Genomic DNA, 17,448 nt, shown 5'->3' on the forward strand with positions numbered 1-17,448 from the left:
AAAAACCAGTCCATCTTGGGGTTTCCCAGAAAGTGCCTGATGGTAATTTGCTCAGAGGCCCTCTACCCTCACCACAGACTCTGTTTCACTTCCTCTCTTATGTCTGCTAAGCATGGAAAGGTTCAGCCTACTAGCAGGCATCTTAGATGACATGAGAGGAGGGCACAGTTTAAGCAGAGCCAACCCCATCCTAGGTGGGGTTAGAGGGTCAAAGCCATGTTATATACATAGGAGACCTCAGTTCCCATGCCTGAGGCTGTTTGACATCTAAAGCCTCCCCAGCTGTGGTGTGCTTAATGAAGCCAGGTGTCCCTCTTCTGTGAGTCATGGAGTGTCAGAGGAGCTCGAGATGGTTCTTTTCAGCTGGGCTTCTCATTCTGGAAGTATTTGCTTTGAGAAAGATACAGGCAGGTAAGTCTAGAGAGAAGGGGGTTCAGTAGATGTGTAGAGACAACGGAGCTTGGGGTCTGATGGGAACAACTTATTCATTTCCTTCAAAGAGCTTTGAGTAAGACAGTCAGTCAACAATCATCTATTGTGATACTTCTAAAATGCTATGTACTAGGGATGCCACTACCATCCCCCAAAACCAAATAAAACCTAGTCCCTGCCTAAAAGGAGCTCATTTTCTAAAGAGAGTGACAAAATATAACTAATAATAACACAAGATAGATCAAGAGGAGAGTAACTTATGAGGAAAACTCTTAACACTCATGGCCCCAGGGTGGAATGTTTAATGTGAAGGATGGAAAATCGGCCAATTTTTTTGAAATTTTGAATGCATGAAATGAAGGACTACAAAAATAGAACAAAAAATTAGGGGAGAACTACCTGTAAAGGGAGACTAGAATCACCTGAAATGCCATCAGCTGCCAAAGTTTGTATTTTATCCTAGGGGAGGTAGGGAACCACTCTATCTGGAGATAGAGTGTAGGGTGGTTTGGGAATAGAAAATGGGAAGACTGGAGAGGACTGATTGGAGAAAGGAGAATTCAAAAGAAGGAAACCAATTGAGGAGGAAATTGCCAAATCCTGGTAAGAGGGAATAAGAGCCTGAACTAGGGTGGGGGATGTGTGAATGGAGAGAAAGAGAGAGGATCTGGAGATGCAATTAGTTAGGTTTGGCTGCTAGTCAGATATTGAGGAAGGACAGAAAAAGGGAAGATATTAGAATGGATCTGAGATCACAAATCTGGATAATTGGAATATTAGTGCTGTTCTTGACCAAAAAAGTAGAAAGTAAGTAAGAAGCATAGGTTTAGAGAGAAGTGAATAACTTACCTTTTTGATATACTGAATTTGAAATACCTAAAGGCAATCTAATAGGAGAGGTACAAAAGGAAAAGGTTTTTTATAAGCATTTATTAATTCCCTGCTGTACAATAGATACTGTAATAAGTCCTTTCTAAATACCTCCTTTGAGTACCAATAGAACTCTAAGAGGTCAGTGTCTTTACTATTCTAATTTTGTGGATAAGGAAACTCAGGCTTAAAGAGCTTTAAATGGTTTATTTGCCTAGATTCATACAGTTTAAATGTCTGAGACTAGATTTGAACTCGTCTTTCTAACTACAAGCCCAGCATTCTATCTACTGCACCAATTAACTGATAATTCTTGGAGCTCAAAAGAAAGAGAATAAGAGTTGCATGTTTAAATTTTGGAGTCACCAGTATAGCTGCATTTACCAAGGGTGGGAGATGGAGACAAGACAAAGAAATAGATGCAAGGAGACTCTGGTCCTCTGGTATCCCCAAACCTGAAACATCATTTTCTCTTCTTCTCTTCCTTCCTATAATCTAGTCCACCACAGGCATGTGATTCAGTTCACCACAGTGGGTATAGACCACTCAGTCTTGGAACTAAGTGCAATTAGCCTCATAGATGACATTGAAGTGGCATCCTATAACAAAGGACAGAAGCAAATTGCTATCAAGATACCTTGTATCTCTGAAGTACTAGGAGTCAATTATCTTACCCAGTGGCATAATTCACTGGTGAAACACGAGCAAGATTTCCTCCGGCCAATCCAATTCTTAGCACGGAATGACATTAACCGACATAGTAAGTCAGATCAACTCATTCCCCCCATCCTATTTTTCATCATACCTTCTCTATACGTCTCCCAAGCACAAAAGATCCATGGATCTCCAGTAGATCATATCACTGAGACAAATTTCTTTGATCACAATCCACTGTATACTTTTCTGGAGAAAGAACTATAAAGGATTTAGTCCTGGGCCTTAGGCTTCACCCAGTTGGATTAACATCCATGATCACCATCTCCTGTAATCCTTTTAAGAGAGTTCTATCTTCTGCACAATGACTTTCACTGCTGCCAAAATTTCTTAATCAATAAACCTGAACTCAGAGAATAAAGTCCCATGCTCTCCTTCAATCATGGGGGTTAGAAACATGCTACAGTTCATCCTAGTTACTGATCTCTCTCTTCATCTGGATTTTAGAGACTAGTTCTAGCACCAACTCCTTTCATTATCTTTTATTCCTGCAATTACACACATAACAGAACCTCCCCCCAAGCTCTATTTTGGGGACTTTTTTTGAAAGGAAAGAGAATACCCAAATTCAGATATAAATTGTCTATAGAGCTTTTAAGAGCAAAAAACTGCACTAAGAATTTGGGGACACACTGCATAACATGACAGTTCAAACTGTATGAAGTAGAAATGGACATAGACCTAGAATGAAGAGAACCTAACTTCTGTTATTCTACCCTACCTGAATTTCCTGTGATTCTCTGGAGACCATCCAACTTGATTGTGAGCCACAAAATAATTTAACCCAAACCACAAGTAGCCCCCAATGTTTTTTTTAAAAAGGAAAATCCTTTTCTTACATCTCCCCCAAATATGGGCTCCTCTTTTGGGTTTCTGTCCCCTTTCTACCCAAAGGAGCCCAACTCTATGTTCCTCCACAGGAAACCACACAGCCCAGCTCCAGGCAGAATGTGAAATGGACAATGACATAACAGTAAAGAGTCACATCTATTTAATTTGGGATGGGGAGGAATGTTACCAAATAGATGAAGAGGTTGGGCACTGGGAGAACATGAATCCCGAATTCAAGCAATACCAATACATTCTGGAGAGTTCTCTCAGGACCAGTCTAAGAAAACACTACATGAATCTATATTGTGTTGACTTGATGAAGAAAATTGTTGGATATTCAAGCTTAAGAGATAATGGTAAGTATTTCCTTCTTCCCATCTCTTCCTTAAAGATCTAGGTCACCTCCATGATCTTGTGCAGACACTGGAGCCCCAGAGAAAGAGATAATAGCCCTGCCTTCTGACTATAGCCCCAATTCATAGAGGGAAATTTTTTTTAACATGAGAAAGTTTGAATAAAATTCTTTTCCTCTTCTCTCCTTTTTCTTGTTGTTTTCCATATTTCCTTCTTTCTTTCATACATTTCTTCCTTCTCTCTCTTTGTATCTATCCTTTTTTAATTCTTTCTTTATTTTTTCTCTTTTCTCTTTCCTTCCTTTTGTCTGTCCCTCAGTCCTTTCTTTCCATCCTTCCTTTCTTTTTCTTTCCTTTCTCTTTTCTTTCTCCCATTCTTTCCTTCTTTCTTTTTTCTATTCCTCAAGTTAAAGTCCTCCTCTCATAACTGATCAAGGCAGGAGGGGGACTCTAGGAGAAACAAAGTTATTGTAGGTGACTACATACTCTAAAAATGATCTCCTGGGCTGGAAAAACTTTGTTCACAGACCAGGGTGAAGAACTATGTATCTCCTTGTGTAGAGAGCAGTCTAGCCAAATTTATAACATCAACATCAGGATGTTGACCACCAGTAAATGTTTTACTTTTGTTTGGGGAGAAAGTGACAGGGATACATGAAGGATAGTTTAGTAAGCATTGTGGGTATGCAATCCTCATGATCAGGAGTTTCCCCACTGATTCAATCATTCATCATAGAAGACTAACTTTCTTGATGATGGTTTAGAAAGCTGCTGGTGATAAGTTTGTCAAAACCAACAAATGATGACTCAGTAACTAGTGTTAACCTAGCATTCTTCAAGGTGTCCAGGGAGATACACAAGAATAAAAGCTACACTCAAGGGCCTGATAAATCCATTGGCTACAACAATATAGAAGATGCTGCAATAAGGAATCTGAGAGCACTAATGAAGGTAAAGATAATCGAAGCATCAAACGCTCATTGAGATTTTGACATGAAGCCTTCTTTCTTGATCTCTCCTCCTAGTGGCCCCTGAGATGGCTGTATCTCAACATGTCAGCCCAGAAGGCAGCATCATTCTCTCCTGCATTGCCACAGGTTTCTACCCTCGTTCCATCCTGATGCGCTGGGAAAAGAATGGGAAGCTGGGGATTTGGGGAAATGAGAGTTCCAGTGGCACCCTGCCCAATATGGATACCACCTTCTACCTCAAAGTTACCTTGGAGCTCCCACTAGAGGACTCAGGTGCAGGTTATACCTGTGTGGTGGAACACAGTGAGCTGACAAGTCCTGCTATGTATCCAGGTCAGTGGATACACACACTCTCGTCACATCCCTAAGAAACTGGGCCCCCAAATATAGTCCCATCCTCTCCCCACTTCTTTCACTGAATGCACACTCACATTCTACTCTTTATTTGCATAGTCCCTAGAAAGCCCACTATGAACAAGCCTTGGATTCTTGCATTGGGCATCATGTTGGCTGTCATCCTACTGCTGAGCTCTGCTGGGGTCTTCATCAAATGGAAGATGAGGAAGACAGTTCTGCATGTAAGAAGAGATAAGTGACAGGAATATTTGTATTGGGAGCACCCAAGGAAACAGGAGATATTGCTATCATAGCAACCTCAATAACTGATTGTAAGAAAATGTTTTGAGAAGAGAATCCCAGAATCTTAGGGTCAAAGTAGTACACAAAGTCTATGTAATATAAACCATACCTGTTCAAAAATTTCTCAATATAATCCTGGCAAGTGAATCTTTCTAAACCTTAGTCAGCTTATCTGTAAAAGGGGGATATTAATGGCACCTGCATCACAATAATATGCATATAAAGGGTCAGTCAAACCTTTAAGTGCAATGGAAATATTAGTAATGATTATGACTATTAATGCAGTTAGAGATCACTTTTTCCTTCTTTTTTAACGGTAATGCCAAGGCTAAGTCACATTGCTGATTTATATGAAGATTTCCATCCACTAAAATACCTAGGTCTTTTTTATTAAAGAAAATATTGTATTTGTGTATATCCATGTATGTATTTTATACAACTATAGTATTTAAATTGTATATATTTCAATCTGATCCAATGCAATTGTAATGATAGAAATTTTAGGCTTCTGGGAGAGATTATAATATTATAATGGTTACAAATGTGGCTACAGGATTTATGTAATATTGAACAATGGCCGCCAAGGAATTTACTTATGAAATTCCTAAAATGAAACACTCAAGTCAGAATGGAGTTTATGGAGGTTTAATCACACTGGGAGTAGGGAAAGGAGAGGGAGAGAAGGAGAGAGGAGAAAAGGGAAAGGGGCTACTCAACCTCTGACCAAGGCAGAGGGAGTTTTAGGCCCAAAGGGCCCAGGTGGAAAGAATCAGTCCTTAACTCACGTGACCGCTCTGAAGGAAAGCTGTCTGCGGGCGTCCTCTCTCTCCAAGCTCCTAACACCAACTCCCGTCTCGCTCTCTCCACAGGAAGTGAGCGAATTCCAGAGGCGGTTCCCTACCTCACTTCCTGTGTCTCACAAATCCAATGGTTGGCTCTAGCTTGGCTTAGGACAGCCCAGGTGGGCAGTTAGTTATTTCTGATTTGTCATTGACTAGCGCATGCCCGTGTAGTGTGGGTGTGCACAATTTTTTGGGTGCTAGACCAAGATGGAGACTTTTAAAATTCACACAATCCAATAAGAATTTGTCAAGGATATATTAGTGTATTGCTAGATTTTTATAACACAAAGGCAAAAGAAAAAAATACTCCTTGCTCCCACAGAGCTTACTTTCTATTAGAGTAACATAAGATGGAAAAACTCTTATTAAATTTCATCTTATTATGTTCTGCCCATTGTTCTACTTTTTAAAGATCATTTGAGATCCTGCTTTAGTCTCCTTTGTTCTGTTTCCATATAATATCTATGGTCTAATTTGACTACTTGTGTGTTTTTTCCTAACATGATAAATTCAATAAAGGAAGATCTAAGTACCTTCATTGTTACAATCAGGGGATTACAATCTAAGTATCTTCATTGTTACAATCAGAAGATAGCTAAATTCAATTTTCACAATCCCCCCCTGATGATCATTGGGATACTAGTCTCCCCATTGATCATTTAACAGAATCATCTTTTAGTCCTAAAATCTTTCTAACTACAGATGTATAAAATATTTCAATTTCTAAGCGGAAATTACAATAGTTAGACAGAAATAGAAAAGAGAGAAAGCAAAACCAATGTTTTGCTAGGTGTATTGACAAAAAGACAAATTAGGGGGAAGTCCCCTTTGGCATAAAAGTGTACATTTACAATAAATGTTCAATTCCCTTTTGTTCAATCAATTTCACCCAAAAGTTCATTCTGGATCTTCTTGATGCAGTGTAGGTTTCTGCAAGCATCTTTTTTCAAAGAGTTTATTTGTCTGGATTGAAGAAGTTAGTAAACTTCTTTCCCTGAAATTCTTCTCAAACAAAATTTTAAATATTGGATTTAAAAAAAATACAATACAATCCCCCCTGAAGAGGGTATTCATCAACACCCAGATCAACTCAAAAATGGTTGAGTTATGGGGATGTATTAGTCAATTATCAAAAGAAAAAATCAAAAAACATAAAAGAAAAATAAATGGAAGAAAAAATTAAACTTTGAGAAAAAATTCAAAATTCAGAATCAAAATATCAAAAACTATGTATATAAAATTTCTGAATTAAAAAGAATAAATTCATAACAGGCCCTTGTTATTAGTGTCCAATTAAAGTAAATTTTATGTCCTACAAATCTGTAGGGAGAAAATACAGTAATATTTTATTTACCCATAATAAATCAGGACTATAAGAATTTGCCATAGTATAAGAGAGAAAAAAGACTAGAATTTTGCATGTGAAAATGGAAGTGATATTCCCTAGTCTGATATTTCATCATTTCTCAGGGATAAGGGAGCCAGACTAGCCAATTGTTAGGCACTTTCATAGAAAATATTTTTCACGGAGTGTGGTTCAAGGAGTCCTGCGTCTTAACATATGTCAAGTGCCACAACCTCAAGTCTCACATTAGGTTCAAGTCCTTTCATATTGGCATAGAAGTTCGTCATTCCCACATGGATTGGTTTCTTTTGACCTGTGTGTTCTTTTGGCACTTTTCAGGTTAAATCTGTGCTTCTATGGCACTATGTAGATGAAATCTGTGCTCCTTTTTTTATACCATTTTCTAGAATCAGACTCAATCATAAATCACAGTCCCATAACATTTATCAATAAATGGCAGTTTTCCATTTTCTAAAGCTTTGGGGTATGCATTTATATGCTAAGCAAATGGATATCTTAGATTATTGCAAAAATCAAAAATAGTTAAAAGAAAATCTTTTCAATATAATTACATATGCTTAAAATACAAAAAAATAGAGAAAGAAAAAAATAAAATACTGTATGGCAGAAATAAATTGCAATAAAATAGTACAGAACCATCAATAGGGAAGTCTTATCATAATTAATAGTTAAATACTGCCAATTTAGTCAATTATTCATTATCAACAGAGGGTATTCATTTTATATGGCTACAATGAATCCATGAGTCCCTCTCCCTAATTTTAATAGCTGTTGGTGTAGTTAATAGGATTTGTAATGGTCCATCATAAGCAGGTTCAGTTGACCCAGTATGTTTGAAATTCCTTATTTACACACTATCACCTGGGTTTAAATCATGAAGCAAGAAGCCTATGGGGCCTGCTTGAACAGCCTCTCCAGAGTCATGGAGTTCTCACAATTTTGTTTGTAATTGTCTGATATATGTAGCAATGGTTGTATCCCCTCCTAACAATGAGGTATAGGGTAAATGGTTGTGCCTGAATAGGTGGATGTCCAAATAGCATCTCAAATGGTGAGATGTGTAAATCACCTCTGGGTCTGCTTCTGAGATAAAATAGGGCCAGAGGTAGAATTTCAGGCCATTTCAAATGAGTCTCCATGCACAATTTTCCAATCATAGTTTTAAGTTCTTTATTCATTCACTCAACTTGGCTGGAGCTCCGGGGATGACATGGTGTATGAAATTTAGGAGTTATCCCCAAACATGAATAAATTTGTGATAAGACTGAATTGGTAAAATGAGTTCCTCTATCTGAGTCAATACATTCTGGTAGGCCAAAGTGGGGAATTATTTCTTTTAAAAGGACTTTGGAAACAAAAACAGATTTGGCCCGAGCAGTAGGGAATGCTTCAGTCCATCTGGTCAGCTAATAAACTATGACCAGACAAAATTTATAATGTCCAGCTTTCGGCATAGAGATAAAATCAATTTTTAAATATTCAAACAGTGTGTAAGCAAGAGGAGGAGTCAGGAAGACCTGAATTCAAATCTGACCTCAGAACTTACTAACTGTGTGACCCTGGGTGTAGGGACTTGTGTTTGCATTAGTTTCCTCAACTATAAAATGGAGAAAATAGCACCAAGCTCACAGAGTTGTTCTCAGGGTCAAATTAGCTTATATTGGTTAGGAGATTAAGCAGGGATTGGCACAAAATGCAGAGCAGCAAACCTGCTGAAACCTGGAGTTCTGAAACCATACCAGTAGCCAAGAGGTGCTAGAGGACTTGTTTTCCTTGTTTTCCACAATCTCTATCTGCTCCTCTTCTCTGTTCTATTCTAGACTCCCCTGCCTAGGTCTTCCTTAGAGCAAACATTCCAGGATAAGCAGCCAGGACAGGAGTGATCCTTTCCACATTTTCTGACTCTCCATCTTGTTTACCAGAAGGCTCTGGAGACTTTTTTTAAATACAAGGAAGTTTGGGGAGAAAAAAAAGTTCCCCCATCCTGTTTGCCAGGGAAAGTCTAAAAGGGAAATAAAGTTTCTGTACACACAATGTTTTCTATTCCTCACTCTCATCCTTCTTAGCATTATTCCTGCCAAGGTCCTGCCCTTTTAGCCTCGTTATTATTTTTGTTGTGTTGTGTACAACTCTTTGGCATTCCAGATGGGGTTTTTGTGACAAACATACTAGAGGGGTTGCCATTTTCTTCTCCAGCTCATTTTATAGATATGAAAATTGAGGCAAATGAATTCTGAGGACTGATTTGTACTCAGGTATTCCTGACACTATGCCTGGAGCTCTATCCACTGTGCCATCTGGCTGCCCCTCTTAGCATTACCATCTGGCAAATATAATACCAGGAAGAACCTGCTCCCAGAAAAGTAGTCATAAAAGTGAGGCAAAATGGAGGCTATGATAAGGACAGAAAGTCTTGGACCATAAACTTATGTATCAGTCCAGAGAGGGAATTGAAGCAATCCCAGTAACAGAGTTGGTATTTATGAAGCTGAGAGAATTAAGATAAGTTAAGGAAGTTGTATTGCTCAACCACTTTCAGAAAGTCCATAGTTTAGTGAGACATAGTGTAGATCTTAAAGAAGCCTCTGATCCAATGAGAAAGACTCATTCCCCCCCCCAGGTGTCCTTTGCCTTAAGGGGAAAGTGGATTGAGGGGGGGAGATACAGTTCCTGTCTTTAGAGTTTCTAGTTTTATAATCCATCCCACCTGAATGTCATTCAAAGTAGAGGGATTGACTAGGGCGCAGAAACAAAATCCAACCTTAATTCTTGCCTCCTACTGGTAAGAGGAAAAGTGTAGATGAGGAAACTGAGGCACAGTGCTTCATTGACTTGCCCAAGTCACATAAGTAGAAAGTGTATAACAAGATTTTGAACTCAGATCCTCTCATCAAAACTCCAGTTCTTTCCATTCTTTCCATTCCATGATGCTACTTTATGTACATGACCAGCAATCTAACCCTTCCCCCAGCTTTCCCCCATACCTCCAGTTTTTGGAGCAATCCTTAGCCTAAAGACCTTTAATGGGAGGAATCCTTGTCCATTCGACTTGGGGAAAGTTCTAATAGTGAGGAAGTGTTGCCTTATAACAAACTGAAATCAACTTCCCTGCAACTCTCATCTGTTTCTCCTAGGTCTTCCCTCTTTTGTCAGGCCAAGATCCAATAGAAGTTGTGCATAACTAGTTAATATTTTGAGGTCAACCCCAAAATTAATTTGTCCATCCTGGAAATAGTATTGGTGTCTAAGAAAGCCATGGTCATCTTCCCCACCGTAGTGAGGTCACTTATACTATCCAATGTCACCACAATCCACATAGCTATGTACCTGACTAGGTCCTCTCTACCCTGACTCCTTCATCTACAGGTAGTTGTAGAATCACGATACTTTTCTTCCTTTATAAGTGACTTTGGGGGTGTAATATCCACCCTGTAATCTAAAAGCTAATTTTCTTGGATGATTAACTTACAGCAATTCTAAACCTCCTGAGGCTTTCAGCAGGTCTCCCAGCATTCACGTCTACAATTCTACCAAACACCTGGATGAACCCTTGATGGGTTTTATTATAGTAAGAGTCCTTTCTGAGATGGGTTGGACAAGCTGACTACTGATCTTCTTTCCAACTTTAAAATTCTGTGATTCTACAACAATGTCCTTATTATCACACTCCAATGCAGACAACGTAACAACGTAGAAGAGTGAACAGAGAGCTAGCTTCCGACCAAAAAAGCCAGAGTTCAAGTCCTACCAATGACAAGGACTTGCTATGGAACTCTAGAGAAGTCTTGTGATTTCTCAGGGTTTGAGGCAACTCCAGGAAACCAGATTTTCATGTCTTTAATGAGTGAAAATTTATTTTTTCTCCTTCCTACCCACTTCTGCCACAATAAAACAAAACAAAATCCTTATGACTACCATGGATGATCAAAAAAAGCCAACCCATCATTGGCTATATCCAAAAATCTTTCCCAATTTGCTCCCTGAGTCCCTCACCTCTTTGGGAGAAGTTCAGCAGTGTAAGGCTATGAGTTTTAGAGAAAGAACTGCCCTACTCTGGGGGAAGGAGTTTCCTCATCCAGGAGCTCCTTCTATCAAGAAAATTCACTGGTCTGATCTCTATCCTTGTTCCTTTTCTAGTTTAATCCCTCTTCTTCACCTCTTCTAAAAGCCTAAGGCTGACTGTTTTCAGGTAACTGTGCTCTCAGGAAAATCAACATCTGGGGAGCCTATGAATACAAAAACTCAGACTGTGCAGCTAGGCCTACACCTGCCCAATGCCTGTTTTTCCACCTGCTGGACAACATCTTGCAGTGCTTCAGGTTCTCATTGCCTAAAGCCTGGATGATTTCAATGACATCAACTAATCCCCTTGGACAGTTCTTTCTCCAATCAAATCCATCCTCCATACACCTTCCTAAAGCACAGTTCTGGCCACATCATGTCCCGACTCTACTTACTCCATTTCTCCCCTATATCTCTAGGATATATACCCAGCCCCTCTATTTGGTAAAGCTCTAGATAATCTGCCAACAACTTATCTTTCTATGTCACATATTACTCCCCTTCTCATATTCTTTCACCTCAATAGACTTTTTACTCTTCTTCATACAAGAAACTCAATTTTCCTTCTCTTGTCTTTGCACTGACTGTCCTCCATGCCTTGGATGCAATCATCCCTTCCCACACTTCCTTTAATAATCAGTTCAAGTTAGCTATAGCAATAAGAGGAATTTGAATAGGCAATGAAGAAGCACAACTGCCACTCTCTGGAGATGATATACTTAGAGAATCCTAAAGATTCTACTAAAAATCTAATTGAAATGATTAACAACTTTAGAAAAGCTGCAATATATAAAACAAATCCACATAAATTGTCAACATTTCTTTATATTACCAACAAAACCCAATAGCAAGAGATAGAAAAAGAAATTCTATTTAACTTAACTGCAGATAACATAAAATACTTGGATTTCTACCTGCCAACACAAACTCAATAAATATATAAACAAAATTACAAATCACCTTTCACAAAAATAAAGTCAGTCTAAACAATTGGATAACACTAATCAGTCATGGGTTGGGCAAACCAATATAATGAAAATTATTTCCCTACCTAATTTAATCAACATATTCAGTGGCATACTAATCAAACTGCCCAAAAATAATTTTACAGAACTAGAAAAAATTATAATAAAATTCATCTGGTAGGACAAAAGTCCAAGAACATGCCAGTAGAATCAATTTTATTAAATGTAAAAGAGCACAAGGATTACCAGACAGACAAAGTCTAGAAGTACCAAATCTCAAACTGCATTACAAAGCTGTAATCATCAAAACAATCTGATATGGACTAAGAAATAGGAGTAGATCATTGGAATAGATACATAATACATAGTAGCAAATGATCATGGTTTTTAGTGTTTGATAAACCCAAAGATCCAAATTTTGGGGGCAAAAAACAAACTCTGTTTGACAAAAATGACTGCAAATACTAGAAAAAGGTATGGAAAAGATTGTGTATAGACCAGCATTTCACCATATATCGAGATAAGTTCAAAATGGATTTAGACATAAAGGATGCTACCATGAACAAATCAGAGGAGCATAGAATAATCTATGTCAAATCTATGGACAAAGGAAGAATTTATGACCAAACAAGAAATAGAAAGCATTATAGGAGGTAAAATGGATAACTTTGTTTATATTATACTAAAAAGGTTTTGCATAAACAAAACCAATGCAACCAAGATTAGAGTAAAAGGAGAAATCTGGGGAAAATTTTATACCAAATATCTCTGACAAAGACCATATTTCACAAATATATAAAGAACTGAGAGAAATTTATAAGAATATAAATCATTCCCCAGTTGATGAATGGTCAAAGGATAGGAAAAGGCAGTTTTCAAATGAAGAAATCAATCATATATATAATCCCATGAAAAAATTTCTAAATCACTCTTGATTTAAGAAATGCAAATTAAAATAATTCTGAGGTACCATCTCATTCCTATCATATTGGCTAATATGACAGACAAGGAAAATAAGAAATTCTAGAGGGGAAGTATAAAAACTGAGACACTAACATACTGCTAGTAGAACTGTGAACTGATACAACCATTCTGGAGTGTGATTTAGAACCATGCCCAAAGGACGTTAAACCTGTGAATACCCTTTGATTCAGCAATATCACTCCTAAGTTTGTATCCCAAAGAGATTTTTCAAAAAAGGGAAAACAACTTGTTTGTACAAAAATATTTGTAGCAATTCTTTTACTGGTGACAAAGAATTGGAAACTAAGATAATCTCCATCATTTGGGGAATGATTGAACAAGTTGTGGCACATGGTTGCAATGGAATACTACCATGCTATAAGAAAGAATGAGCAGGATGATTAAAAAAAAAATTCAGAGTGATCTATGTGAGCGAATTGAAAGCAAAGTGATGTAAGAATTAAAATTAATATACAATAACTCAAGTATTATATTTATAAAATTGATTAAAATAAAAACTAAAGTTAAAAGGGAGCTAACTAAGCCTCGAGAAAGAAAGAGGAGGAAATACGGTGGAGGCACAGAACTATATACAAATATGACCACACAATGTGGTGGAGAGAGGAGAGGAATTCTGGGAAATACTGAAGTACTTCTGGGGGATGAAGTTCAAGGGTTCAAAATTCTAATTAATACATTGAGCAGAACCAATGAACATTTATGAATAACTTAGCTATTCCTGGCAATACATTCATCTAAGACAGTGGTTCTCAACATGTGAGTTGCGACCCCGGCAGGGGTCAAACGACCAAAACACAGGGGTCACCTAAAGCCATCGGAAACTACATATTTCCGATGGCTTTAGCTGCTGAGAAATTGCTCTACTTTACAACAAGATCTCGGAAAGAACGGGGACCCTGCTGCCCGCACATTGTACTAATATTAGTTACCTATCAGCAGCCCTCCCCCTATGAGGGGTGATGGATTTACCCTGTTGCCTGGAGACCAGACTTGAACAGAGACCCAGAGAGAGAACCAGGTGCTGGCTCCGGAGGGGTTAAGAACGAGCCCTGGAGCGGATAACAGAGCTGAGTAACCCCAGCAAAGTGAAGCCTCAGCTCGAGCTGGAGGGAGATGACAGGATGAAGAAGGCAGCATCTGCAGACCCCCTTCCCAGGCAGAACTTAACTCCCGCCCCAGCGCTCAGGCTGCCTCCTGCTGGATTAATATTTCTCAACATATAATTAAATATTGTTTTTGTGATTTATCACTATGTTTAAATTATGTTTGATTTGTAGTGATGAGAATACATAATGCATATCAGGTGTTTACATTCTGAATCATAACTGTAGCAAAATTACAGTTTTGAAGTAGCCACCAAAATAATTTTTTGGTTTGGGGTCACCGCAACATGAGGAACTGTGTTGCAGGGTCACGGCATTAGAAAGTTTGAGAACCACTGATCTAAGACAACCCTCAAGGACTCATGATGAAAAAATGCCATCCACCTCCAGAGAAAGAACTGATGGAGTCTGAGAGCACACTGAGATATACTGCATTTCACTTTATTTCTTCACTTTTCTTTTGTTTGTGTTCTCTGTCAGAAAATGACTAATATGGAAAGATATTTTTTACTATTACATATGTAAAATCTATGTCAGACTGCTTAGTATCTCAGGGATATGGTGAAGGAGAGTGAGGATTTGTCTTGAACTCAAAAATAGGTTAAAATTGTTTTTTCAAGTAATTGAGAAAAATAAAATATTCCTTAAAAAGTATTCAGTTCAAATTCCACCTCCAAGATAAAAGCCTTCCTGATCCCCTCCCCCCCCCATGCTGGACCTTTTCCCCAATCCCAAAATTATCCATAAATACATATGTGTGTATATATGTATATGCATATATGTTGTTTTCTCCTTCAGAATGTCCACTCCTTGAAGTCAGGAATGATTTCACTTTTGACTCGGTGTCCCCGGTGCCTTGCACAGTGACAGGCACACAATAGGTGTTTAATTTCTTGATTGATGAATGACCTACATACTACTCAACTACAAAATCTCAATTTTGGACTCAGTCTTGACTTTTATCTTGCCACTATACCTCAATGACTCTGGAAGAGAGAGTGAAGCCAACAACTTTCTACAGTTCTCCATCATTTCAATCACTTAAATTCATTCCCAAATTAAGACATTGCCCAGTGATGTCAATTGGTCCTCTTCAAAAATGAAGGAAGGACTAACAACAATATGCATGTATATTGTGTACTTATTATGTACATGTTTATATGTATACTTGTGTGTATATTGTGCATGCAAACTAGTTGAACTAGTTTCCTAACTGATTCCTAAAGACGTTTCTTGGCCTTCAGTCAAGTGTGTAATAGAGGCTCCTTCAACTAGGGTATTTAAGGTAAGAGAAGTGCCAGAATGGTGACACCAAGAAATAAGATTAGAGGAGAAACTGAGGTTCTCACTCCTCCCCCTCCCCACTTTCTGTCTCTCTCTGTTGATCTTAACAGCTCTTCTAACATGTTAAGTTAACAGCAGCTTTCAGTAGACTAATTTCACTCTATAATACTTTCAACGAGAGATTTATTTTAAAGAAAGTTAGGGAGTTAGGATAGGGCAAAGGGAATTTATGGATTATCTAATCTATTATAAAATTCAACATAAGGAAATAAGGTTTATTTGTCTCTGAGGGGATATTGTTAATATATTGAAAAGGAGCTTCAGAATTATGCCCCAATCTTTTCCAAAGTTAAGTTATTAGCCAGGAATTCAGAGCAGTGGCCTGCTAGCTCCTTCTCTCTCAATTCCGGAGAGCAGAAGTGAAGTTTCAAATGTTGACTTTCTTAACTGTCTCCCTGATCAAATTCTTCTTTGGAATCTTCCCTTCTCTCCTTGACTGACAGTGCTTCAAGCTTCCATTCCTTGCATACGCTTACAAATCTCTCTGTTGTAGTGATCAGTTTCTCACAGGTGGCCCATAGCTCTCTCTGACTCTTTTCTGCCTTTCTATGATTAGCATCTCTAACATTATCCCCTGCTAACAATTCTACAAAGGAAACCAAGACAACAAAGTGAGAGGGTTGGTAAGCAGCAGCTGCACACACTAACTCTAGACACTGGCCCAATTTCTCTTTCTCTAAGACAAAACTAGAGTGAGTCAGAAGCTCTGGGTCAGTGTGCATGATTGGTGCATTACCCAGTGACTTGAACAGGAGGACAGCAAAGATAGAGGAAGAGCTCACACAACTACTCTTGATGAATGCAACTCACAAGGTTCAGGTGGAATCCATGTTCTAGTACTGGAAGAAATGACTGACTTTATTAGGGAACTCTTTATAATGATCTTTAGAACATCAAGGTTCTAGAGGACTGAAGATGGGGAAACGCTGTCCCAGTTTCCAAAAGAGGGAAAAGAATAGAGTTTGTATGTGAGAGACCAACACACTTAACTCCAATTCGACCAAGGACCTAGAGGAATAACACATCCCTCTGATATTAGGGTATGTAATACAGGGAAAATACATACAACTATACATAAATATATATTAGACACATAAACACATATATGTACATATGTATATAAAGATAAATTCATAAATGAATAGAGAGATCATACATACCTACCTACACATAAATCTAGAAGACAGCCTTCTATGTGGTAGGTGCTCATTAAATTTATTGAGGAATCAAATTGAGATAGACTCATCACTCATCTTCCTGAGTTCAAATTCAGCCTCAATCACTTCTTAGCTGAGTGATGCTAGGCAAGTGACCCAAAAGGAGTAACAAAGATTCTGATATGACTGAAAGTGACTGAACAACAGGGCCTAGTAGAAGTCCAATATTTGGGACTTAGGAAAGAAATGAATTGTGCTGAGATGTAGTTATAAGGATATTTTTAAACAACTTTAGCCCCACATCAAGAGCCACCATTCTAGGGCTATTTTGTAGGCTGGCAAACTACCTTCAGTACTCTCTATCTTACAAGTATTTACACTATTCACAGAGGTTATGTACCTATGATACAATATTACACATTGTTCCCTAATCCTATTGTTAGTAAAATAGAAATATCTTCTGATCTTTCTATTTGTCTAAGACCTTATGGAACTAACTAATATATACAGATGTACATTATGCATAGTTGCAACTCCAGACTCTCGTTTATCTACATAAGGTCCCCATATATACATCAATTTGCAATTTTTGTCTTGTGTCTTCTGTGTTGTTACTCACTTCTGTTCTTCAGATTTCCACTTCTCATGTTCACTGATGGATCCCTTCTTCCTTCCAAACTATATAATGTTGCATGTTTTCCCTAATATGTGAAGTTAATTGTGTGTTTTATGCTAAAGTCACACCAGTCTTACATATTATTCCCATTTTCCATCTTTCCTCTTCTTATATATGCAAATTCACAAAGTTCAAAGTC

The 17,448-nt window shown here is 38.1% G+C and overlaps 1 protein-coding gene across 2 annotated transcripts; it reads left to right on the forward strand.

The window, feature by feature from the left end:
* The first annotated feature begins 292 nt into the window (after positions 1–292).
* On the forward strand, positions 293–5,186 carry LOC103106648 (H-2 class I histocompatibility antigen, alpha chain-like). Of its 2 annotated transcripts, none has more exons than XM_007477459.2 (5): positions 293–411; positions 1,802–2,062; positions 2,937–3,203; positions 4,226–4,504; positions 4,625–5,186. In XM_007477459.2, the coding sequence occupies exons 1-5, from the start codon at positions 327–329 to the stop codon at positions 4,765–4,767; spliced, it is 1,035 nt and encodes a 344-aa protein (XP_007477521.2). In that variant the 5' UTR covers positions 293–326; the 3' UTR covers positions 4,768–5,186.
* The last annotated feature ends 12,262 nt before the right edge of the window (positions 5,187–17,448 follow it).

Source organism: Monodelphis domestica, chromosome 1 (assembly GCF_027887165.1).
Source record: "Monodelphis domestica isolate mMonDom1 chromosome 1, mMonDom1.pri, whole genome shotgun sequence".
Classification (NCBI taxonomy): domain Eukaryota; kingdom Metazoa; phylum Chordata; class Mammalia; order Didelphimorphia; family Didelphidae; genus Monodelphis; species Monodelphis domestica.

What these genes read in the sequence shown, in the direction of transcription:
- LOC103106648 (XM_007477459.2), top strand. Translation starts at nt 327, where the DNA reads ATGGAGTGTCAGAGGAGCTCGAGATGGTTCTTTTCAGCTGGGCTTCTC. An exon ending in TTCAAGCTTAAGAGATAATG is followed by an intron (nt 3,204 to 4,225) that starts GTAAGTATTTCC and finishes CTCTCCTCCTAG; the next exon opens with TGGCCCCTGAGATGGCTGTA. An exon ending in AAGTCCTGCTATGTATCCAG is followed by an intron (nt 4,505 to 4,624) that starts GTCAGTGGATAC and finishes TTATTTGCATAG; the next exon opens with TCCCTAGAAAGCCCACTATG.